At 44.6% G+C, this 26,920-nt stretch overlaps 2 protein-coding genes across 3 annotated transcripts in view; one reads left to right on the top strand and one right to left on the bottom strand.

Annotated features, from left to right (window-relative positions):
• LOC106613940 (dedicator of cytokinesis protein 1) overlaps positions 1 to 26,920 on the top strand; it is a 733,517-nt gene that overhangs the window by 239,322 nt on the left and 467,275 nt on the right. The gene's annotated exons all lie outside the window — the stretch shown is intronic.
• insyn2a (inhibitory synaptic factor 2A) overlaps positions 11,066 to 26,920 on the bottom strand; it is a 93,428-nt gene continuing 77,573 nt past the window's right edge. Inside the window, exon 5 of the mRNA XM_045701157.2 lies at positions 11,066 to 11,246. Within this exon, the coding sequence (XP_045557113.2) occupies positions 11,066 to 11,246 (181 nt within the window). The remainder of the gene's footprint in view (positions 11,247 to 26,920) is intronic.

Here is a 26,920-nt window from a genome sequence, read left to right as displayed (position 1 = left end):
ATTTACTAATCATTAGTGGTCTCGTTGCGGGGCCCATCTCAGGTGTGGGCTATTTCTACTTTAGAAATGGTTTGAGTGACCCGTGTAATTTCTCACTAAAAGATGGACATGCCATTGTTAAACATTCCAGCAGTACCTGATGCACCTTGAGGTCTCAAAATGTCCCCTAGAACACATCAGTAGTTCATGAATAAGCTGTTCTTAAACCAGTTTTACCAGTTTTGGTAGAAAAAGTCCCTGACAAGAAACGTGTTATTTTACTCAGTCTGAAGTTACACGTTCAGGGGCAGAAGGACAGGTTTTTACCTTGTCAGCTTGGGGATTCGACCCAGTAACCTTTCAGTATTACAACAGTGTGACTGTTTTGGAATAAAATCTTCAATATATTTTCTTAAACAGTCTCTGTATTGTGAGCTTATTGTTTAAAGGGGCTATCTGCGTTAGCTACATCCATTTTTAGACTTATACAATTAATTATATGTACCCATTGATACTTGAAGAATATAACTTCTGTTTCCACACCTTATTTTTTTTTATTTAACTAGGCAAGTCGGTTAAGAACAAATTCTTATTTATAATGACGGCCTACCGGGGAACAGTGGGTTAACTGTCTTGTTCAGGGGCAGAACGACAGATTTGTACCTTGTCAGCTCAGGGATTCGACCCAGTAACCTTTCAGTTACTAGTCCAACGCTCTAACCACTAGGCTACCTGCCTCTAACCACTAGGCTACCTGCCTCTAACCACTAGGCTACCTGCCTCTAACCACTAGGCTACCTGCCTCTAACCACTAGGCTACCTGGCTCTAACCACTAGGCTACCTGTCTAACCACTAGGCTACCTGGCTCTAACCACTAGGCTACCTGCCTCTAACCACTAGGCTACCTGCCTCTAACCACTAGGCTACCTGCCTCTAACCACTAGGCTACCTGCCTTTAACCACTAGGCTACCTGCCTCTAACCACTAGGCTACCTGCCTCTAACCACTAGGCTACCTGCCTCTAACCACTAGGCTACCTGCCTCTAACCACTAGGCTACCTGCCTCTAACCACTAGGCTAGCTGCCTGAGGACTAATGACCATCTAAGTTCTGTTTCCACACCTGAGGACTAACGACCATCTAAGGGCATGACAGCAGATGTAGAAGATTTACCATAGCGGTGGAGAGGAGACTGAGAGGAGAGGGAGGCTAGGGAGGAGAGGAGAGGGAGACTAGGAAGGAGAGAGGAGAGGGAGACTAGGTTGGAGAGGAGAGGGAGGAGAGGAGAGGGAAACTAGGAAGGAGAGGAGAGGGAGGAGAGGAGAGGGAAACTAGGAAGGAGAGGAGAGGGAAACTAGGAAGGAGAGGGAAACTAGGAAGGAGAGGGAAACTAGGAAGGAGAGGAGAGGGAGGCTAGGGAGGAGAGGAGAGGGAGACTAGGAAGGAGAGAGGAGAGGGAGACTAGGTTGGAGAGGAGAGGGAGGAGAGGAGAGGGAAACTAGGAAGGAGAGGAGAGGAGAGGGAAACTAGGAAGGAGAGGAGAGGGAGGAGAGGAGAGGGAAACTAGGAAGGAGAGGGGAGAGGAAGACTAGGAAGGAGAGGAGAGGGAAACTAGGAAGGAGAGGAGAGGGAGGAGAGGAGAGGGAAACTAGGAAGGAGAGGAGAGGGAGGAGAGAAGAGGGAAACTAGGAAGGAGAGGAGAGGGAGGAGAGGAGAGGGAAACTAGGAAGGAGAGGGGAGAGGGAGACTAGGAAGGAGAGAGAGGAGAGAGAGGAGAGGGAAACTAGGAAGGAGAGGAGAGGAAGGAGAGGGGAGAGGGAGACTAGGAAGGAGAGGGGAGAGGGAGACTAGGAAGGAGAGGGGAGAGGGAGACTAGGAAGGAGAGGAGAGGGAGGAGAGGAGAGGGAGACTAGGAAGGAGAGGGGAGAGGGAGACTAGGAAGGAGAGGAGAGGGAGGAGAGGAGAGGGAGACTAGGAAGGAGAGGAGAGGGAGGAGAGGAGAGGGAGACGAGGAAGGAGAGGAGAGGGAGACGAGGAGAGGAGAGGGAGACTAGGAAGGGGGGGAGAGGAGAGGGAGACTAGGAAGGAGAGAGGAGAGGGAGACTAGGAAGGGGAGGAGAGGAGAGGGAGACTAGGAAGGGAAGGAGAGGAGAGGAGAGGGAGACTAGGAAGGAGAGGAGAGGAGAGGGAGACTAGGAAGGAGAGGGGATGGTAGGGAGGAGGGTAGGGAGCAGAGGAGAGGAGTACGTTCATCTCTAGGAGACAGAACGTGTCTCCTTCCTGAGCGGTATGACGGCTGCATGGTCCCATGGTGTTTATACTTGCGTAATATTGTTTGTACAGATGAATGTGGTACCTTCAGGCGTTTGGAAATTGCTCCCAAGGATGAACCAGACTTGTGGAGGTCTACAATTTTTTTTCTCAGGTCTTGGCTGATTTCTTTTGATTTTCCCATGATGTCAAGCAAAGAGGCACTGACTTTGAAGGTAGGCCTTGAAATACATCCACAGGTACATCTCCAATTTACTCAAATGATGTCAGTTAGCCTATCAGAAGCTTCTAAAGCCATGACATACTTTTCTGGAATGTTCCAAGCTGTTTAAAGGCACAGTCAACTTAGTGTATGTAAACTTCTGACCCACTGGAATTGTGATACAGTGAATTATAAGTGAAATAATCTGTCTGTCAACAATTGTTGGAAAAATGACTTGTGTCATGCACAAAGTAGATGTCCTAACCAACTTGCCAAAACTATAGTTTGTTAGCAAGAAAATTGTGGAGTGGTTGAAAAACGAGTTTTAATGACTCCAACATAAGTGTATGTAAACTTCCCACTACAACTGTATATTCTCCCTTCCTATGTTCCTGAATGTAGGTGTGTTCTCTCCAAGTGCTAGATGGGAAGTTTTCAAAACTGGTTTCTGTGTTTTTCTATGTCATGTTGGGATCTTTGTTTCTGTGTTTTTCTATGTCATGTTGGGATCTTTGTTTCTGTGTTTTTCTGTCATGTTGGGATCTTTGTTTCTGTGTTTTTTTATGTCATAATGGGATCTTTGTTTCTGTGTTTTTCTATGTCATGTTGGGATCTTTGTTTCTGTGTTTTTCTATGTCATAATGGGATCTTTGTTTCTGTGTTTTTCTATGTCATAATGGGATCTTTGTTTCTGTGTTTTTCTATGTCATGTTGGGATCTTTGTTTCTATGGGATCTTTGTTTCTGTGTTTTTCTATGTCATGTTGGGATCTTTGTTTCTGTGTTTTTTTATGTCATAATGGGATCTTTGTTTCTGTGTTTTTCTATGTCATGTTGGGATCTTTGTTTCTGTGTTTTTCTATTTCATGTTGGGATCTTTGTTTTGTAATGACCTTCATGAACAGATTTGTTTAATTTTTCACATTTTATTTTTTTGTATCATAAATTCGTTAAATTTTTGATATTTTAAAAACAGTATAAAATACACAGTATTGCACATTGTAAGTCAATCAATTGCACTTCTTTTCAGGTGTACATACAGTTGAACAGATATTTCTATGGTTTATGCTACAGTACAAATATTGGAGAAGAATCCCACCCTCCTTCCATAATACAATATAGAGTGGTGTAGGTAATGAAGTACATATCAGCTAACAGGAAGCAGAGAGAGAGAGAGTGCATGGGGGCTGGCTGAGGAAGAATAACGAATATATACATCAGTATTATACCAGTAGTATATCAGTACTAATATCAGTAGTACTAATACCTGTACTAATATCAGTACTATGTCACTAATAATATCAGTAGTACTAATAACAGTAGTACTAATACCAGTAGTATATCAGTACTAATACTGGTAGTACTAATACCAGCATCACTAATACCAGCAGTATATCAGTACTAATATCAGTAGTATTAATACCAGTAGTATAGCAGTACTGATATCAGTAGTACTAATACCAGTAGTATACCATTACTAATATCAGTAGTACTACCTACCTGTAGCAAGTGTACCAGTAGTATACCAATTGTATACCAGTAGAAAGCATACCAGTAGTATACCAGTAGTATTACAGTAGTATACCATCCCTACCAGTAGTATTAATACATGTAGTGTACTAGTAGTGTACCAGAATGTCACTAGTATACCAGCCCTACCAGTAGTACTAATACCAGTAGTGTACTAGGAGTGTACCAGTATGATGCCATTAGTATACCAGCCCTACCAGTAGTACTAATAACAGTAGTGTACTAGTAGTGTACCAGTATGATGACATTAGTATACCAGTAGTACTAATACCAGCAGTGTACCAGTATGATACCATTAGTATACCAGCCCTACCAGTAGTACTAATACCAGTTGTGTACCAGTATGATGCCAGTAGTATACCAGTAGTGTACTAGGAGTGTGCCAGTATGATGCCATTAGTATACCAGTCCAACAGTAGTACTAATACCAGTTGTGTACCAGTATGATGCCAGTAGTATACCAGTAGTACTAATACTAGTAGTATACTAGTGGTGTACCAGTACGATGCCAGTAGTTTACCAGCCCTACCAGTAGTACTAATACTAGTAGTGTACCAGTATGATACCAGTAGTATACCATCCCTACCAGTAGTACCAATACCAGTATGATACCAGTAGTATACCATCCCTACCAGTAGTACTAATACCAATATGATACCAGTAGTATACAACCCTACCAGTATGATACCAGTAGTATACCAGCTCTACCAGTAGTATACCAGCCCTACCAGTAGTACTAACATCAGTAGTGCACTAGTATGATAGCATTAGTACTAATACCAGTTGTGATACCATTAGTATACCAGCCCTACCATTAGTACTAATACCAGTTATAGTACCATTAGTATACCAGCCCTACCAGTAGTACTAATATCAGTTGTGTACTAGTATGATACCATTAGTACTAATACCAGTTGTAGTACCATTAGTATACCAGCCCTACCAGTAGTAGTATTACCAGTTGTGTACTAGTATGATACCATTAGTATGCCAGCCCTACCAGTAGTGTACTAGTATGATACCAGTAGTATACCAGTTGTACTAATGCCATTATTGTACTAGTATGCTACCAGTAGTATACCAGCCCCACCAGTAGTACTAATACCAGTAGTGTACCAGCCCTATCAGTAGTACTAATACCGGTATTGTACCAGTAGTATACCAGCCCTACCAGTAGTACTACTATCAGTATTGTACCAGTAGTATACCAGCCCTACCAGTAGTACTAATACCAACATTGTACCAGTAGTATACCAGCCCTACCAGTAGTACTAATACCAGTATTGTACCAGTAGTATACCAGCCCTACCAGTAGTACTAATACCAATATTGTACCAGTAGTATATCAGCCCTACCAGTAGTACTAATACCAGTATTGTACCAGTAGTATACCAGCCCTGCCAGTAGTACTAATACCGGTATTGTACCAGTAGTATACCAGCCCTACCAGTAGTACTAATACCAGTATTGTACCAGTAGTATACCAGCCCTGCCAGTAATACTAATACCGGTATTGTACCAGTAGTATACCAGCCCTACCAGTAGTACTAACACCAGTATTGTACCAGTAGTATACCAGCCCTGCCAGTAGTACTAATACCAGTATTGTACCAGTAGTATACCAGCCCTACCAGTAGTACTAATACCGGTATTGTACCAGTAGTATACCAGCCCTGACAGTAGTACTAATACGATTATTGTACCAGTAGTATACCAGCCCTACCAGTAGTACTAATACCGGTATTGTACCAGTAGTATACCAGCCCTACCAGTAGTACTAATACCAGTATTGTACCTGTAGTATACCAGCCCTACCAGTAGTACTAATACCAGTATTGTACCAGTAGTATACCAGCCCTACCAGTAGTACTAATACCAGTATTGTACCAGTAGTATACCAGCCCTACACTGCAGTGTTATTGTGTGGTGGTAAGTTGTTTGGTAGCATTGAATGATCTGTTTGCCCCTTTAGTTTAATCAAACCACTTTGACACGTCTCTGTTGGTCACAGTTTGTTTTTTGGCTTCATCCAGGACTCTGCAAGCTGTTGACTTAATAATATAATTCCTTATAAAATCCCTTAATAATGTCATTCCTATAATGTATCTAGCCGCTGTAAAGCCCCGCTCTGTTAAATGTTATTAGCCCTATTAGACGCTGTACACTGTTCTACAACAACATACTTGTGTGCTATGTGATATGAATGATCACTGTCCATGGATGTTGATGACAATAAGGGTCTCATGTCCGTTATAACATTGTGTTTTAAAAACAGGGTTCCATTTTAAATCTCCTTTTTGTTGTTGTTGAAATTGCTGTGTTTTTTAAATTTAATTTAAAAAGCTATAAAATATCATCAGTGAATCTGTTGAAACGTTAAAGTAAAAAGCATGCAAGGTTACAGCCTGGCTGTATTCAGTACTGTACCAAGGCTACAGCCTGACTGTATTTAGTACTGTACCAAGGTTACAGCCTGGCTGTATTCAGTACTGTACCAAGGCTACAGCCTGGCTGTATTCAGTACTGTACCAAGGCTACAGCCTGACTGTATTTAGTACTGTACCAAGGTTACAGCCTGACTGTATTTAGTACTGTACCAAGGCTACAGCCTGACTGTATTTAGTACTGTACCAAGGTTACAGCCTGACTGTATTCAGTACTGTACCAAGGCTACAGCCTGGCTGTATTCAGTACTGTACCGAGGCTACAGCCTGGCTGTATTCAGTACTGTACCAAGGCTACAGCCTGGCTGTATTCAGTACTGTACCAAGGCTACAGCCTGGCTGTATTCAGTACTGTACCAAGGCTACAGCCTGGCTGTATTCAGTACTGTACCAAGGCTACAGCCTGGCTGTATTCAGTACTGTACCAAGGCTACAGCCTGGCTGTATTCAGTACTGTACCGAGGCTACAGCCTGGCTGTATTCAGTACTGTACCAAGGCTACAGCCTGGCTGTATTCAGTACTGTACCGAGGCTACAGCCTGGCTGTATTCAGTACTGTACCAAGGCTACAGCCTGGCTGTATTCAGTACTGTACCGAGGTTACAGCCTGGCTGTATTTAGTACTGTACCGAGGCTACAGCCTGGCTGTATTCAGTACTGTACCGAGGCTACAGCCTGGCTGTATTCAGTACTGTACCGAGGCTACAGCCTGGCTGTATTCAGTACTGTACCGAGGCTACAGCCTGGCTGTATTCAGTACTGTACCGAGGCTACAGCCTGGCTGTATTCAGTACTGTACCGAGGCTACAGCCTGACTGTATTCAGTACTGTACCGAGGCTACAGCCTGACTGTATTCAGTACTGTACCGAGGCTACAGCCTGACTGTATTCAGTACTGTACCGAGGCTACAGCCTGACTGTATTCAGTACTGTACCGAGGCTACAGCCTGACTGTATTCAGTACTGTACCGAGGCTACAGCCTGACTGTATTCAGTACTGTACCGAGGCTACAGCCTGACTGTATTCAGTACTGTACCGAGGCTACAGCCTGGCTGTATTCAGTACTGTACCGAGGCTACAGCCTGACTGTATTTAGTACTGTACCAAGGCTACAGCCTGACTGTATTTAGTACTGTACCGAGGCTACAGCCTGGCTGTATTCAGTACTGTACCAAGGTTACAGCCTGACTGTATTCAGTACTGTACCAAGGATACAGCCTGACTGTATTTAGTACTGTACCGAGGCTACAGCCTGGCTGTATTCAGTACTGTACCAAGGCTACAGCCTGGCTGTATTCAGTACTGTACCAAGGCTACAGCCTGGCTGTATTCAGTACTGTACCAAGGCTACAGCCTGGCTGTATTCAGTACTGTACCAAGGCTACAGCCTGACTGTATTTAGTACTGTACCGAGGCTACAGCCTGACTGTATTCAGTACTGTACCGAGGCTACAGCGTATTCAGTACTGTACCAAGGCTACAGCCTGGCTGTATTCAGTACTGTACCAAGGCTACAGCCTGACTGTATTTAGTACTGTACCGAGGCTACAGCCTGGCTGTATTTAGTACTGTACCGAGGCTACAGCCTGACTGTATTCAGTACTGTACCGAGGCTACAGCGTATTCAGTACTGTACCAAGGCTACAGCCTGACTGTATTTAGTACTGTACCAAGGCTACAGCCTGACTGTATTTAGTACTGTACCGAGGCTACAGCCTGGCTGTATTCAGTACTGTACCAAGGTTACAGCCTGACTGTATTTAGTACTGTACCAAGGCTACAGCCTGACTGTATTTAGTACTGTACCGAGGCTACAGCCTGACTGTATTTAGTACTGTACCGAGGCTACAGCCTGGCTGTATTCAGTACTGTACCAAGGTTACAGCCTGACTGTATTTAGTACTGTACCGAGGCTACAGCCTGACTGTATTTAGTACTGTACCGAGGCTACAGCCTGGCTGTATTCAGTACTGTACCAAGGCTACAGCCTGGCTGTATTCAGTACTGTACCAAGGCTACAGCCTGACTGTATTCAGTACTGCACCGAGGCTACAGCCTGGCTGTATTTAGTACTGTACCGAGGCTACAGCCTCGCTGTATTTAGTACTGTACCGAGGCTACAGCCTGGCTGTATTTAGTACTGTACCGAGGCTACAGCCTGGCTGTATTCAGTACTGTACCGAGGCTACAGCCTGACTGTATTCAGTACTGTACCGAGGCTACAGCCTGACTGTATTCAGTACTGCACCGAGGCTACAGCGTATTCAGTACTGTACCAAGGCTACAGCCTGACTGTATTCAGTACTGCACCGAGGCTACAGCCTGGCTGTATTTAGTACTGTACCGAGGCTACAGCCTGGCTGTATTCAGTACTGTACCGAGGCTACAGCCTGGCTGTATTTAGTACTGCACCGAGGCTACAGCCTGGCTGTATTTAGTACTGTACCGAGGCTACAGCCTGCCTGTATTCAGTACTGTAGTTATGTCATATACCTCAATGGCTCCCTCAGGCCTCCTGGCTTTGCTTTTAGGAGTGCATTCTGCCTTCCACTTAAGTCAAATGTTCATTTACAGTAGTCTCCCATTGTCCCTGTGTGACTAGGTCAACATTTAGTCTGACGTAGCATGATACTGGTGTAATAGAATCTCATCTATCTCCCTGACCAGTGATCAGTCTGAGGTGTGTGTGTGTGTGTGTGTGGGAGTTTAATTCTAGGTGAGAGAACTAACACACACATCCTGGCTTCTAAGAGAACGTAGCAGAGGTCGTGTGTGTTAGCTTGCGGCTAGCTAGCGCATGTGTGGGTGTGTGAGGGAGAGACGAAGCACGATTGATAGTAGAATGCTGGGCACCCCCTTCTTTGTTTACAAGAAGTGTGTGTGTACTTTTGTTCCTCGACCTAACAAATAGAAGATCATCAGGTCAGCAGTAGAACGTAGTAAATCCATTCAGGTTCTTTGTGTTGTATTTCCTGTTCGGTCTGGACAGTCCCTTCACACAGCAGTGTTTTGGAAACACAACAAAACCTTCAAGTGAGATATAACTTCATATATCCCTGTAGAAAAAAAGTACATCGAGATTCTTTTCAAACTTTGAAAATGTTTCTATAAAAAAATAAGTAATTTTTTTGTAATCATCGTTTAATTTCAAAAGTCAATTGATGGAAAGAGACATGTAACTGCCAAAATAAAGGAAACACCAACATAAAATGTCTTAATAGGGCGTTGTGCCACCAGCAGCCAGAACAGCTTCAATCCACTTTGGAAGAGATTCTACAAGGGTATGAAACTCTATTCCAGGGATGTGATGAGAAATTCCATCATTTGTTGTTTTGTTGACGGTGGTAGAAAAACGCCGTCTCTGGCGCCACTCCAGAATCTCACATAAGTGTTCAATTTTAGTTGAGATCTGGTGACTGAGACGGCCATGACATATGGTTTACCTCGTTTACACGCTCATCAAACCATTCAGTCACAACGCGTTCCTTGTGGACGGACGGGGACGGGGCATTGCTTCCCCATAGGTTGACGGTGTGTATTTTTCTGGCGTTTACCTTGCTCTCTAAGGGGCTGACTGGACCTAAACCATGCCAGGAGAGTGCACCTCAAACCATCACAGAACCAGCAGAACCCTCATTTTAATCCAAGTGGTTTCCTTTATTCTGGCAGTTACATGTACGTCTCCTTCGAGACTCGTCTTCCTGGATCCGTTTCAGTTGTTCTGATCCGTGACGTCGTCTTCCTTCTCTTCCTCTTCTCTTCCTCTTCTTCGTTCTCTCCTTGCTGCTAGACCATCCTAATATATTATTCATGATGATTATTGTCAAAATAGTCTTATTATTATTATTATTGGAGTCGCTGTGGAGAAAGTCTTCCTGAACATAGTTGTTTAGTACGTTGTGCTTTAGCCGATATGCCGTTGATGTAGTTGTCAGAGCAGGGAGAAAGGAGCGTCATGCTTGATAACTGTCCACTTCCTCTCCATACCTCCAGCAAGGTCAGAGAAGAGATAAGATGAGAGAGATGTTGCTGAACGAACCGATAAGTCATTGAATTGAATTCCACTCCCATAGACTCCGTAGAGCTACCAAAACTAGATGTAAATGGAGGGTAGAAGAAATCCAATTTCTGCTTCTCATCTCCAAATAAGTTGCCACGCTGTAATTTAATCCTCTGCTTTGGGAAATTAGATCATTTGGGGGCGGAAAACAGTGACTAAATATTCAAATTCTCTGTGGGGGGGGGGTCCACATTTCCTGTTTTTCTTTCACAGATCCTGCTGCTCTTCCAGAAACCCAGTTCCATAATATCCAGTATTGTCATTACTAGAAGGCCTCACCAGTATCAGATATATGGGGGTTACCAGGCCATGAAAAATCTTTCATTGGGATTCTGTTTTTTTGTTGTGATCGAAAATCACAAAAGATTAATAATAAATCGATAGATGGGATAAATCAAAGAATCCTGCTGAATCAGAGTTTTGGGCCATTGTCTTCCGTTAATCCAATAGGTGACGTCACTCGTAAGTAACTCTGACGCTCGTCCCTCATCCTGCAGTGCAGACGGTGTCGTCAACTCGTTGCTCTGTCTGACCTAAGACGACGACGTTTGGGTTTTGGATATCATTCCTGCTGTGTCTCAGAGGAACCAGAGTTTCCATCGGGCGTGCTTCTTGGAGTCGGCCTTGGCCTTGCGTTTAGGGGTGGAGGTGAAGGCCTCGGGGGGGTAAGGCAGAGAGAAGTGGGGGTCATCTAGGGGACACAGCCTTTTCATCAGGGGCTGCAGCTTGTCTTCCTGCTGTTTGAAGTCCAGCTCCACACTGTGTGAGAGAGAGACATTAGTTTAACACTGCAACAGATATACAATCACGTTGGGCTCCACACTGCAATACACAGAGAGAGAGAAACACAGATATACACTGCAATACAGAGAGAGAGAGAGAAACAGTAAGATCTACAAGACACTGCAATACACAGAGAGAGAGAAACACAGATATACACTGCAATAGAAAGAAAAACACCCATAAATATATTCTGATCTACACAACAGACATACACCATACAGTAGGTTTGGATACTTCCATTTCAGCGATACATGCATCAATATATTACAGCAATACATCAAAACACTAGAAACCCCACTTCAACAAACTACAGTAGACACTTCAACCTGCATACTGGAACGTGAGCGGCATACACATAATGACTTCAAATGAAAACTATGCAGCGATCCGCTCACTCAGCACACTGAGTCATGTTTTCTCATAAAGTATTCTCTCTGAGAGGGCTGTTTAAAACACTCCTGAAAGACTCATGTTTCAGGGGAGGAAGTTCTGGCTTTACATCAGGAGTCACGGTAGTGAAATCTCCCTCTAGCCAATTACTGATGGGCTGTGTCACAAATGGAACCCTGTTCCACCCTACGGGTCCTGGTGAAAAGTAGTGCACTATCATAGGGAATAGGACCCATAGGGAATACGGTGCCATTTGGGGGACACGCATGTTCATATCCACTCTGTCACCTGTTCTGAATGTTCTGTTCTGAATCTCAATGAAACATTAGCATTAGGGCCACATCCCAATGAAACATTAGCATTAGGGCCACATCTCAATGAAACATTAGCATTAGGGCCACATCCCAATGAAACATTAGCATTAGGGCCACATCCCAATGGAACATTAGCATTAGGGCCACATCCCAATGAAACATTAGCATTTGGGCCACATCCCAATGAAACATTAGCATTTGGGCCACATCCCAATGAAACATTAGCATTAGGGCCACATCCCAATGAAACATTAGCATTAGGGCCACATCTCAATGGAACATTAGCATTAGGGCCACATCCCAATGAAACATTAGCATTAGGGCCACATCTCAATGAAACGTTAGCATTAGGGCCACATCTCAATAGAACATTAGCGTTAGGGCCACATCTCAATAGAACATTAGCATTAGGGCCACATCCCAATGAAACATTAGCATTAGGGCCACATCTCAATGAAACGTTAGCATTAGGGCCACATCTCAATAGAACATTAGCGTAGGGCCACATCTCAATAGAACATTAGCGTTAGGGCCACATCCCAATAGAACATTAGCATTAGGGTCACATCCCAATGAAACATTAGCATTAGGGCCACATCCCAATGAAACATTAGCATTAGGGCCACATCTCAATAGAAGGTTAGTTTTAGGACCATGTGCCCTAATTGTCCTCAGGCAACGTGCTGATGTCCTAAGTGGCTGAAATATCCAGTGTTTAGCATTTGGCACGGACTGAACGGAACACATGAGGGTTTCTGACGCTGAAGTGAGGTGTTTGGCAGTGCTGCTGTTATTGGACACTCAGCACTTCTGTGTCGTTAGTTGACTCAGACCTTTATGAGGAGGAGGCGTTGTGCAGAGCAGCACTGCTATTAGTGAATTAATCATTCTGTATAGAGACTTGTAATTATGCTCTAATCTACACAGCCCTAGTTCTGTCTGTCTGTCTATGTGTGTGTGTCTGTGTGTGTGTGTCTGTGTGCGTGTGTCTGTGTACGTGACGGGGCCCGGGGAGATTGAAGCCTGAAGAGGGAAAATATCTCAGATAGTCAAGATGAGGGATGAGTACACTTCATTACTCTACTGGCCTCAGTGCACTACACTACTGTTACACTGCAGACCTGTGAGTTACTGTACACTGCACTACACTACTGTTACACTGCATACCTGTGAGTTACTGTACAGTGCACTACTGTTACACTGCAGACCTGTGAGTTACTGTCTACTGCACAACTGTTACACTGCATACCTGTGAGTTACTGTACACTGCACTACTGTTACACTGCAGACCTGTGAGTTACTGTCTACTGCACAACTGTTACACTGCAGACCTGTGAGTTACTGTACACTGCACTACTGTTACACTGCAGACCTGTGAGTTACTGTACACTGCACTACTGTTACACTGCAGACCTGTGAGTTACTGTCTACTGCACAACTGTTACACTGCATACCTGTGAGTTACTGTACAGCGCACTACTGTTACACTGCAGACCTGTGAGTTACTGTACACTGCACTACTGTTACACTGCATACCTGTGAGTTACTGTACACTGCACTACTGTTACACTGCAGACCTGTGAGTTACTGTACACTGCACTACTGTTACACTGCAGACCTGTGAGTTACTGTACACTGCACTACTGTTACACTGCAGACCTGTGAGTTACTGTACACTGCACAACTGTTACACTGCAGACCTGTGAGTTACTGTACACTGCACTACTGTTACACTGCAGACCTGTGAGTTACTGTACACTGCACTACTGTTACACTGCAGACCTGTGAGTTACTGTACACTGCACTACTGTTACACTGCAGACCTGTGAGTTACTGTACACTGCACTACTGTTACACTGCAGACCTGTGAGTTACTGTACACTGCACAACTGTTACACTGCAGACCTGTGAGTTACTGTACACTGCACTACTGTTACACTGCAGACCTGTGAGTTACTGTACACTGCACTACTGTTACACTGCAGACCTGTGAGTTACTGTACACTGCACAACTGTTACACTGCAGACCTGTGAGTTACTGTACACTGCACTACTGTTACACTGCAGACCTGTGAGTTACTGTACACTGCACTACTGTTACACTGCAGACCTGTGAGTTACTGTACACTGCACTACTGTTTCACTGCAGACCCTTTCCCCCTTGTCCACATTTTGTTACGTTACAGCCTTATTCTAAAATGTATTGAATAAAACATTTTCCTCATCAATCTACACACAATACCCCATAATGACATCACAATACCCCATAATGACATCACAATACCCCATAATGACATCACAATACCCCATAATGACATCACAATACCCCATAATGAAAAAGTGAAAACAGGTTTAAAAAAAAAAAACAGGAATGACAATTTTTACATAAGTATTCAGACGCTTTTCTATGAGACTCCAAATTGAGCTCAGGTGCATCCTGTTTCCATTGATCATCCTTGAGATGTTTCTACAACTTGATTGGAGTCCACCTGTGGTAAATTCAATTGATTGGACATGATTTGGAAAGGCACACACCTGTCTATATAAGGTCCCACAGTTGACAGTGCATGTCAGAGCTAAAACCAAGCCATGAGGTCGAAGGAATTGTCTGTAGAGCTCTGAGACAGGATTGTGTCGAGGTACAGATCTGGGGAAGGGTACCAAAACATTTATGCAGCATTGAAGGTTCCCCAAGAACACATTGGCTTCCATCATTCTTAAATGGAAGAAGTTTGGAACCACCAAGACTCTTCCTAGCGCTGGCCACCCGGCCAAACTGAGCAATCGGAACCCAGTGGTCTGTGGAGATGGGAGAACCTTCCAGAAGGACAACCATCTCTGCAGCACTCCACCAATCAGGCCTTTAAGGTAGAGTGGTCAGACAGAAGCCACTCCTCATTGAAAGGCACATGACAATAATGATCAGCTGTCTGTCAACGTGTAGAAGAATGTTTTATGGCCCGTTGTCACAGGGAAACAGAGATATCTATTCTGATTTATCCCAACACCTCTGGACTACGTATTGTACCTGTCACTTCTATCACTTCGACTATTCCTGGTTGTCTTTTTAGTATGGTTTATATTTTTCTCTCTCACCTTCCCTCGTGTCCCAACAGCCCAGCTGAGGTCCATGACACCTTCCTGTCTAGGAGGTTAAAGGTGACATGACCTTACAACCACCTTGAGGGCTGTTACTGCAGCCTCTGCATTAAAACATGTTATCTTTAATATGTAGATCCTATATGCATGTCCTGCATGTTGTCCGTTCCATTATAGTGGTGACGTCTCCATTGTAGTTCCAGTCCTGATGGTGCTGTGTTGGTGAAGACTCTCAATCTATTATCCATTACTGAGACTTTAAATCCTTAAACAGACACACACAGGTCTGTTCACCAGTACATATTTAAACAGTATATATAGATCTATGATACTGAGTCCGCAGCTCTCTCTGGAGTCCGCAGCTCTCTTCTGCTACAGTATCAGTGTTTAGTTGTTGTTCCCTGACACACACACAGACACGCACAGTCTCACTCCCACACACTGTTATCATTGTCAGCCATATGCCTTGCCAGTCCATCAGAATAAAAATCGCACAAAAGAAGTCAAGACTCTCAGCCTTTTTAGGGGAATTGAGAGCCAGGAAACATGCGGTCTACTCCACCCCGTAAAACCAATTTCAGGCTCAGACTCATTAGCGAAGGGACACAGTGAAAAGATAATCATCTCTTTGAAAAATATTCTAAAGGACTTTAATGAAATATGCATTATTCTCTCTCTCTGTTCTCTCCATTCTGCCCAGGGAGCACAGGCACGCAGTTAGCCAGCCTCCCTGCCTGCCTCCCTCCCTGCCTCCCTCCCTCCCTCCCTCCCTCCCTCCCTCCCTCCCTGCCTGCCTGCCTCCCTGCCTGCCTGCCTGCCTCCCTCCCTCCCTGTCCCCCTCCCTGCCTCCCTCCCTGTCCCCCTCCCTGCCTCCCTCCCTGTCCCCCTCCCTGCCTCCCTCCCTCCCTCCCTGCCTCTCTCCCTGCCTGCCTCCCTGCCTCCCTCCCTGTCCCACTCCCTGCCTCCCTCCCTGTCCCCCTTCCATCGGTCCCACACCCAAGTATTACTTCCGTATCTATAACAACCGGCTCTTACCACAGTCAAAACTCCTGCTGCTATCTATTCCTGTACTCTGGAAAGAAATCATTAAACTACTACAACTACTCTCCCTCTCTCTCTCCCCCGTCTCTCTTTCTCTCTCTCTCTCCCCTCTGTCTCTGTCTCTCTCTCTCCCCCTCCCCCTCTCCCTCTGTCTCTCCCTCTCCCTCTGTCTCTCCCTCTCTCTGTCTTTCTCTCTCTCTCTCCTCTCTCTCTCCCTCTCTCTCTGTCTCTCCGTCTCTCTCCCTCCCCCTGTAAAGAAGTCTGTTTCATGTGCTATAATAATTTCTCTAACGTTTAATCTGGAATGTCAAGTCACTGTGGGTGGCTGTGGTTTTCCCTTTACTGGCAGATAACGGGCCTGGCAGATAACGGGCCTGGCAGATAACTAGCCTGGGAGATAACGGGCCTGGCAGATAGTGGGCCTGGCAGATAGCGGGCCTGGCAGATAGTTGTTGAGGTGTGGCTGAAGGCACTTCTAGTTGATACAGTTCCTACAGAAGAGTAAGAAATAAAAGAGGTTAAATGATGACACAGTGCTGATAAATGACAGGGCTTCTGTCTGAAGTAACAGGGCTTCTGTCTGAAGTAACAGGGCTTCTGTCTGAAGTAACAGGGCTTCTGTCTGAAGTAACAGGGCTTCTGTCTGAAGTAACAGGGCTTCTGTCTGAAGTAACAGGGCTCCTGTCTGAAGTAACAGGGCTCCTGTCTGAAGTGACAGGGCTTCTGTCTGAAGTGACAGGGCTTCTGTCTGAAGTAACAGGGCTTCTGTCTGAAGTAACAGGGCTTCTGTCTGAAGTAACAGGGCTTCTGTCTGAAGTAACAGGGCTTCTGTCTGAAGTAACAGGGCTTCTGTCTGAAGTGACAGGGCTCCTGTCTGAAGTGACAGGGCTTCTGTCTGAAGTGACAGGGCTTCTGTCTGAAGTGACAGGGCTTCTGTCTGAAGTGACAGGGCTTCTGTCGCAAGTGACAGGGCTTCTGTCGCAAGTGACAGGGCTTCTGTCGCAAGTGACAGGGCTTCTGTAAGGAAGTAACAGGGCTTCTGTCGCAAGTGACAGGGCTTCTGTAAGGAAGTAACAGGGCTTCTGTAAGGAAGTAACAGGGCTTCTGTAAGGAAGTAACAGGGCTTCTGTAAGGAAGTGACAGGGCTTCTGTAAGGAAGTAACAGGGCTTCTGTAAGGAAGTAACAGGGCTTCTGTAAGGAAGTAACTAGTCTGTTCTCCCAACCAGAACCACTTACATGTGCCTGTTTCTCTGATCAACAGGTCAGAGCTGATATCAACGCAGAGTGAAAAGACACATGAGATTACAGGGTTTCTGGATGAGCAAGATACACTGTGGTTTAAAACAGCTGGTCTTAAAATACATGGAATGCTTTTCAAATCCTCTTTCATGCCATCCTCGGTCTTTATATGTCGTTTTAACATTCTCTCAATCCCTCTCCCTCAGTCTCTATCGCTCTCTCTCTCTCTCTCTCTCTCTCTCTCTCTCTCTCTCTCTCTCCCCCCCTCATCTCTCTCTCTCTCTCTCTCTCTCTCTCCCCCCCTCATCTCTCTCTCTCTCTCTCTCTCTCTCTCTCTCCCCCCCTCATCTCGCTCTCTCTCTCTCCCCCCTCCTCTCTGGGATCTATGGATGAAACTAAAGGCGTGCCATTAAATGACACATAAAAGCCATTCACTGCAACAGCAACATGAAGTGTGTTCTGTTACATGGTCCCTATACACTGAGTGGACAAAATATTAGGAACACCTTCCTAATATTGAGTTGCACCCCATTTTGCCCTCAGGGCATGGACTCTACAAGGTGTTGAAAGCGTTCCACAGGGACGCTGGCCCATGTTGACTCCAACGCTTCCCCTCAAGTTGGCTGGATGTCCTTTGGGTGTTGGTCCATTCTTGATACACACGGGGAAACTGTTGAGTGTGAAAAACCCAGCAGCGTTGCAGTTCTTGACTCAAACCGGTGTACCTGTCACCTACTAACATACCCTGTTCAAAGGCCCTTAAAAATGTTGTCTTGCCCATTCACCCTCTGAATGGCACACATACACAATCCATGTCTCAATTTTCTCCAGGCTTAAAAATCCTTCTTTAACCTGTCTCCTCACCTTCATCTACACTGATTGAAGTGGATTTAACGGGTGACATCAATAAGGGATCATAGCTTTCACCTGGACTCACCTGATCAGTCTGTCATTGAAAGAGCAGGTGTTCCTAATGTTTTGTCTAGTCAGGGATTCTAAATTATTGCTTTTGTTCCTGGTGTATTTGATGAGGGTTGTCTGCGTTCCCAAATGGCATCCAGATTCCCTTCACAGTGTACTACTACTGACCTCTATAGGCCCTGGTCAAAAAGTAGTGCACTACATAGGGTGTATGGTGCCATTTGTGACGTGGAGGGTACAGAGAAGGGTTGGCTCCGTAGTGAAGTGCATTAACGTGATGTATGGCCTCGTGTTCCTGGCAGGAAGAGTCTGGTCACTAAAGCTACACTGAACAAAAATAGACGCAGCATCCAATCACTTCAATGATTTTACAGAGTTTTACAGTTCATGAAAGGAAATCTGTCAATTTAAATAAATACATTAGGTCCTAATCTATGGATTTCACATGACTGAGAATACAGATATGCTTCTGTTGGTCAGACATCTTTCAAAAGAATAATAATTGGGGAGGGGTCAGAAAAGCAGTCAGTATCTGGTGTGACCATCATTTGCCTCATGCAGCGCAACACATCTCCTTCACATAGAGTTGATCAGGATGTTGATTGTGGCCTGTGGAACGTTGTCCCACTCCTCTTCAATGGCTAAGCAAAGTTGCAGAATATTGGCAGGAACTGGAACACGCTGTCGTACACGTCGATCCAGAGCATCCCAAACATGCTCAATGGGTGACATGTCTGGTGGCTATGCAGGCCATGGAAGAACTGGGACATTTTCAGATTCCAGGAATTGTGTATGAACGGCACGACAATGAGCCTCAGGATCTCATCACGGTATCTCTGTGCATTCAAACTGCCATTGATAAAATGCAATTGTGTTTGTTGTCTGTAACTTGTACCTGCCCATACCATAACCCCACCTCCACCATGGTCCACTGTTCTCCCACATGACACCATACACAGAAGAATGAGGGATTCATCCTCCCATACTGCCTGCCTTTCCTGGCCGTTTAAACACACACACACACACACACACACACACACACACACACACACACACACACACACACACACACACACACACACACACAGACATAATACACTCACATAAGCACACAGACATTTGCGTAGACAAGCATATAAAAAAACATGCACTCACAGACATAAATACTGTATCTACTCCTTAACTTCCTCATTCTGTCTGTGACTACGGTATGCATCTACTCCTTAACTTCCTCATTCTGTCTGTGACTACGGTATGTATCTACTCCTTAACTTCCTCATTCTGTCTGTGACTACGGTATGTATCTACTCCTTAACTTCCTCATTCTGTCTGTGACTACGGTATGTATCTACTCCTTAACTTCCTCATTCTGTCTGTGACTACAGTATGTATCTACTCCTTAACTTCCTCATTCTGTCTGTGACTACAGTATGTATCTACCCCCTTCCTCATCCTGTCTGTGACTACAGTATGTATCTACCCCTTAACTTCCTCATCCTGTATGTGACTACTGTATGTATCTACCCCTTAACTTCCTCATTCTGTCTGTGACTACAGTATGTATCTACTCCTTAACTTCCTCATTCTGTCTGTGACTACTGTATGTATCTCTGTTTTTTATTTTTATTTCACCTTTATTTAACCAGGTAGGCCAGTTGAGAACAAGTTCTCATTTACAACTGTGACCTGGCCAAGATAAAGCAAAGCAGTGCGACAAAAACAACAACACAGAGTTACACATAAACAAACATACAGTCAATAACACAATATAGAAATCTATGTACAGTGTGTGCAAATATAGAAGTGTAGGGGGGTAAGGCAATAACTAGGCCATAGAGGTGAAATAATTACAATTTAGCATTAACACTGGAGTGATAGATGTCCAGATGATAATGTGCAAGTAGAGATACTGGGGTGCAAAAGAGCAAGAGGATAAATAATAATATGGGGATGAGGTAGTTGGGTGGGCTATTTACAGATGGGCTGTGTACAGCTGCAGCGATCGGTAAGCTGCTCTGACAGCCGACGCTTAAAGTTAGTGAGGGAGATATAAGTCTCCAACTTCAGTGATTTTTGCTGGAGCGCGTGCTACAGATGGGTGTTGCTATGGTGACCAGTGTGATATACCTGCTGGAGCGCGTGCTACAGATGGGTGTTGCTATGGTGACCAGTGTGATATACCTGCTGGAGCGCGTGCTACAGATGGGTGTTGCTATGGTGACCAGTGTGATATACCTGCTGGAGCGCGTGCTACAGATGGGTGTTGCTATGGTGACCAGTGTGATATACCTGCTGGAGCGCGTGCTACAGATGGGTGTTGCTATGGTGACCAGTGTGATATACCTGCTGGAGCGCGTGCTACAGATGGGTGTTGCTATGGTGACCAGTGTGATATACCTGCTGGAGCGCGTGCTACAGGTGGGTGTTGCTATGGTGACCAGTGTGATATACCTGCTGGAGCGCATGCTACAGATGGGTGTTGCTATGGTGACCAGTGTGATATACCTGCTGGAGCGCGTGCTACAGATGGGTGTTGCTATGGTGACCAGTGTGATATACCTGCTGGAGCGCGTGCTACGGATGGGTGTTGCTATGGTGACCAGTGTGATATACCTGCTGGAGCGCATGCTACGGATGGGTGTTGCTATGGTGACCAGTGTGATATACCTGCTGGAGCGCGTGCTACGGATGGGTGTTGCTATGGTGACCAGTGTGATATACCTGCTGGGGCGCGTGCTACGGGTGGGTGTTGCTATGGTGACCAGTGAGATATACCTGCTGGAGCGCGTGCTACAGATGGGTGTTGCTATGGTGACCAGTGTGATATACCTGCTGGGGCGCGTGCTACGGGTGGGTGTTGCTATGGTGACCAGTGAGCTGAGATAAGGCGGAGCTTTACCTAGCAAAGACATATAGATGACCTGGAGTCAATGGGTTTGGCGACGAATACGAAGTGAGGACCAGCCAACGAGAGCATACAGGTCGCAGTGGTGGGTAGTATATGGGGCTTTGGTGACAAAACGGATGGCACTGTGATAGACTGCATCCAATTTGCTCACTAGAGTGTTGGAGGCTATTTTATAGATGACATCACCGAAGTCGAGGATCGGTAGGATGGTCAGTTTTATGAGGGTATGTTTGGCAGCATGAGTGAAGGATGCTTTGTTGCGAAATAGGAAGCCAATTCTAGATTTAATTTTGGATTGGAGATGTTTGATGTGAGTCTGGAAGGAGAGTTTACAGTCTAACCAGACACCTAGGTATTTGTAGTTGTCCACATATTCTAAGTCAGAACCGTCCAGAGTAGTGATGCTGGATGGGCGGGCAGGTGCGGGCAGCAATCAGTTAAAGAGCATGCATTTAGTGTTACTTGTATTTAAGAGCATGTGGAGGCCACGGAAGGAGAGTTGTATGGCATTGAAGCTCGTCTGGAGGTTAGTTAATACTGTCCAAAGAAAGGCTAAAAGTATACAGAATGGTGTCATGGTGTAGAGGTGGATCAGAGACTCACCAGCAGCAAGAGCGACATCATTGACATATACAGACAAAAAAGTCGGCCTGAGAATTGAACACTGTGGTACCCCCATAGAGACTGCCAGAGGTCCGGACAACAGGCCCTCCGATTTGACACACTGAACTCTATCTGAGAAGTAGTTGGTGAACCAGGCGAGGCAGTCATTTGAGAAACCAAGGCTGTTGAGTCTGCCGATAAGAATGTGGTGATTGACAGTCGAAAGCCTTGGCCAGGTCAATGAATACGGCTGCGCAGTACTGTCTTTTATTGATGGCGGTTATGATATCGTTTAGGACCTTGAGCGTGGCTGAGGTGCACCCATGACCAGCTCGGAAACCAGATTACATAGTGGAGAAGGTACGGTGGGATTCAAAATAGTCGGTGATCTGCTTAACTTGGCTTTCAAAGACTTTAGAAAGGCAAGGTAGGATAGATATAGGTCTATAACGTCTCCCCCTTTCAAGAGGGGGATGACCTCGGCATCTTTCCAATCTTTGGGGATCTCAGACGATACGAAAGAGAGGTTGAACAGGTTAGTAATAGTGGTTGCAACAATTTCAGCTGATAATTTTTGAAAGAGATGGTCCAGATTGTCTAGCCCGACTGATTTGTAGGGATCCAGATTTTGCAGCTCTTTCAGAACGTCAGCTGTCTGGATTTGGGTGTTGGAGAAATGTTAGAGGCTTGGACAAGTTGCTGCAGGGGGTGCAGAGCTGTTGGCCGGCGTAGGGGTAGTCAGGTAGAAAGCATGGCCAGCTGTAGAAAAATGCTAATTGAAATGATCGATTATCGTAGATTTATCGGTGGTGACAGTGTTACCTAGCCTCAGAGCAGTGGGCAGCTGGGAGGAGGTGCTCTTATTCTCCATGGATTTTACCCAAAACCTTTTGGAATTAGTGCTACAGGATGCAAATTTGTGTTTGAAAAAGCTAGCCTTAGCTTTCCTAACTGCCTGTGTATATTGGTTCCTAACTTCCCTGAAAAGTTGCATATCGCAGGGGCTATTCGATGCTAATGTGACTATGATGAGGTTTGTGCATTAACCAGGCATACAGAAACACTCACATTACCCAGACTGATAGACGGTGGAAGGATATTGATATTCCATGATGTACTGTTTGTTCCATCACATCCACAGCACAGCTCCTATATATCCCAGGGAGATGGTTTTCATGGAGATCTGTTTTAATTAGATTGTGTTTTAATCCCATCTCCGTGTCAATGGGGACTGCTAGGTTTCATTGTCAATGTTCCCATCCTCTGAATAAACCGTGACTGGCCCAAATGGGACCTATATGGATCTGGTCTAAATTAATAAACCATGACTGGCCCAAATGGGGTTTATATGTCTCTGGTCTAAAGTAGTGTATTAAATAGGGATTCGTTTTGTAACCTTTATTTTGTCAGAGGGTCAATGCGTTCTCTTCTCCAGATGAGGCCTGTGTAGTTGGGTCAATTCAACCCTGCCTCCATTCAAAGCTAGTTCAATGTCTCTTGCTGAAATGCCTGCATTTGCCATTTATCAGGTTGAGATGCTGCCGGCATTTGACAGGGTTTGCCAGAGACACAAACCACATAAACAATATTCAAATCAAATTGTATTTGTCACATGCACCAAATACAACAGGTGTAGACCTTACATTGAAATGCTGAATACAACAGGTGTAGTAGACCTTACATTGAAATGCTGAATACAACAGGTGTAGTAGACCTTACAGTGAAATGCTGAATACAACAGGTGTAGTAGACCTTACAGTGAAATGCTGAATACAACAGGTGTAGTAGACCTTACAGTGAAATGCTGAATACAACAGGTGTAGTAGACCTTACAGTGAAATGCTGAATACAACAGGTGTAGTAGACCTTACAGTGAAATGCTGAATACAACAGGTGTAGTAGACCTTACAGTGAAATGCTGAATACAACAGGTGTAGTAGACCTTACAGTGAAATGCTGAATACAACAGGTGTAGTAGACCTTACAGTGAAATGCTGAATACAACAGGTGTAGTAGACCTTACAGTGAAATGCTGAATACAACAGGTGTAGTAGACCTTACATTGAAATGCTGAATACAACAAGTGTAGTAGACCTTACAGTGAAATGCTGAATACAACAGGTGTAGTAGACCTTACAGTGAAATGCTGAATACAACAGGTGTAGTAGACCTAACAGTGAAATGCTGAATACAACAGGTGTAGTAGACCTAACAGTGAAATGCTGAATACAACAGGTGTAGTAGACCTTACAGTGAAATGCTGAATACAACAGGTGTAGTAGACCTTACAGTGAAATGCTGAATACAACAGGTGTAGTAGACCTAACAGTGAAATGCTGAATACAACAGGTGTAGTAGACCTTACAGTGAAATGCTGAATACAACAGGTGTAGTAGACCTAACAGTGAAATGCTGAATATGAATAAGAATAAGAAAAAAAAAAAAAAAAGTAATTAAAGAGCAGCAGTAAAATAACAATAGCGATATTATATACAGGGGGGTACTGGTACATAGTCAAAGTGTGGGGGCACCGGTTAGTGGAGGTAATTGAGGTAATATGTACATGTAGGTAGAGTTAAAGTGACTATGCAGAGATAATAACAGAGTAGCAGCATGTTGGGGTTGTGGTCTGTCTCTACAGTAGACACTAGACTAGAGGAGCTGGTATGATACTATACTGTGTGTTGTGGTGTCTCTACAGTAGACACTAGACTAGAGGAGATGGTATGATACTATACTGTGTGTTGTGGTGTCTCTACAGTAGACACTAGACTAGAGGAGCTGGTATGATACTATACTGTGTGTTGTGGTGTCTCTACAGTAGACACTAGACTAGAGGAGCTGGTATGATACTATACTGTGTGTTGTGGTGTCTCTACAGTAGACACTAGACTAGAGGAGCTGGTATGATACTATACTGTGTGTTGTGGTGTCTCTACAGTAGACACTAGACTAGAGGAGCTGGTATGATACTATACTGTGTGTTGTGGTGTCTCTACAGTAGACACTAGACTAGAGGAGCTGGTATGATACTATACTGTGTGTTGTGGTGTCTCTACAGTAGACACTAGACTAGAGGAGCTGGTATGATACTATACTGTGTGTTGTGGTGTCTCTACAGTAGACACTAGACTAGAGGAGCTGGTATGATACTATACTGTGTGTTGTGGTGTCTCTACAGTAGACACTAGACTAGAGGAGCTGGTATGATACTATACTGTGTGTTATGGTCTGTCTCTACAGTAGACACTAGACTAGAGGAGCTGGTATGATACTATACTGTGTGTTGTGGTGTCTCTACAGTAGACACTAGACTAGAGGAGCTGGTATGATACTATACTGTGTGTTATGGTGTCTCTACAGTAGACACTAGACTAGAGGAGCTGGTATGATACTATACTGTGTGTTGTGGTGTCTCTACAGTAGACACTAGACTAGAGGAGCTGGTATGATACTATACTGTGTGTTGTGGTGTCTCTACAGTAGACACTAGACTAGAGGAGCTGGTATGATACTATACTGTGTGTTGTGGTGTCTCTACAGTAGACACTAGACTAGAGGAGCTGGTATGATACTATACTGTGTGTTGTGGTGTCTCTACAGTAGACACTAGACTAGAGGAGCTGGTATGATACTATACTGTGTGTTGTGGTGTCTCTACAGTAGACACTAGACTAGAGGAGATGGTATGATAATATACTGTGTGTTGTGGTGTCTCTACAGTAGACACTAGACTAGAGGAGCTGGTATGATACTATACTGTGTGTTGTGGTGTCTCTACAGTAGACACTAGACTAGAGGAGCTGGTATGATACTATACTGTGTGTTGTGGTGTCTCTACAGTAGACACTAGACTAGAGGAGCTGGTATGATACTATACTGTGTGTTGTGGTGTCTCTACAGTAGACACTAGACTAGAGGAGCTGGTATGATACTATACTGTGTGTTGTGGTGTCTCTACAGTAGACACTAGACTAGAGGAGCTGGTATGATACTATACTGTGTGTTGTGGTGTCTCTACAGTAGACACTAGACTAGAGGAGCTGGTATGATACTATACTGTGTGTTATGGTCTGTCTCTACAGTAGACACTAGACTAGAGGAGCTGGTATGATACTATACTGTGTGTTGTGGTGTCTCTACAGTAGACACTAGACTAGAGGAGCTGGTATGATACTATACTGTGTGTTGTGGTGTCTCTACAGTAGACACTAGACTAGAGGAGCTGGTATGATACTATACTGTGTGTTGTGGTGTCTCTACAGTAGACACTAGACTAGAGGAGCTGGTATGATACTATACTGTGTGTTGTGGTGTCTCTACAGTAGACACTAGACTAGAGGAGCTGGTATGATACTATACTGTGTGTTATGGTCTGTCTCTACAGTAGACACTAGACTAGAGGAGCTGGTATGATACTATACTGTGTGTTGTGGTGTCTCTACAGTAGACACTAGACTAGAGGAGCTGGTATGATACTATACTGTGTGTTGTGGTGTCTCTACAGTAGACACTAGACTAGAGGAGCTGGTATGATACTATACTGTGTGTTGTGGTGTCTCTACAGTAGACACTAGACTAGAGGAGCTGGTATGATACTATACTGTGTGTTATGGTGTCTCTACAGTAGACACTAGACTAGAGGAGCTGGTATGATACTATACTGTGTGTTGTGGTGTCTCTACAGTAGACACTAGACTAGAGGAGCTGGTATGATACTATACTGTGTGTTGTGGTGTCTCTACAGTAGACACTAGACTAGAGGAGCTGGTATGATACTATACTGTGTGTTATGGTCTGTCTCTACAGTAGACACTAGACTAGAGGAGCTGGTATGATACTATACTGTGTGTTGTGGTGTCTCTACAGTAGACACTAGACTAGAGGAGCTGGTATGATACTATACTGTGTGTTGTGGTGTCTCTACAGTAGACACTAGACTAGAGGAGCTGGTATGATACTATACTGTGTGTTATGGTCTGTCTCTACAGTAGACACTAGACTAGAGGAGCTGGTATGATACTATACTGTGTGTTGTGGTGTCTCTACAGTAGACACTAGACTAGAGGAGCTGGTATGATACTATACTGTGTGTTGTGGTGTCTCTACAGTAGACACTAGACTAGAGGAGCTG

This window comes from Salmo salar, chromosome 18 (genome assembly GCF_965601325.2).
Source record: "Salmo salar chromosome 18, fSalSal1, whole genome shotgun sequence".
In the NCBI taxonomy this organism is placed as follows: Eukaryota; Metazoa; Chordata; class Actinopteri; order Salmoniformes; family Salmonidae; genus Salmo; species Salmo salar.
The sequence above is the reverse complement of the archived record's forward strand: the minus strand, read 5'-3'. Positions and strand labels throughout refer to the sequence as shown.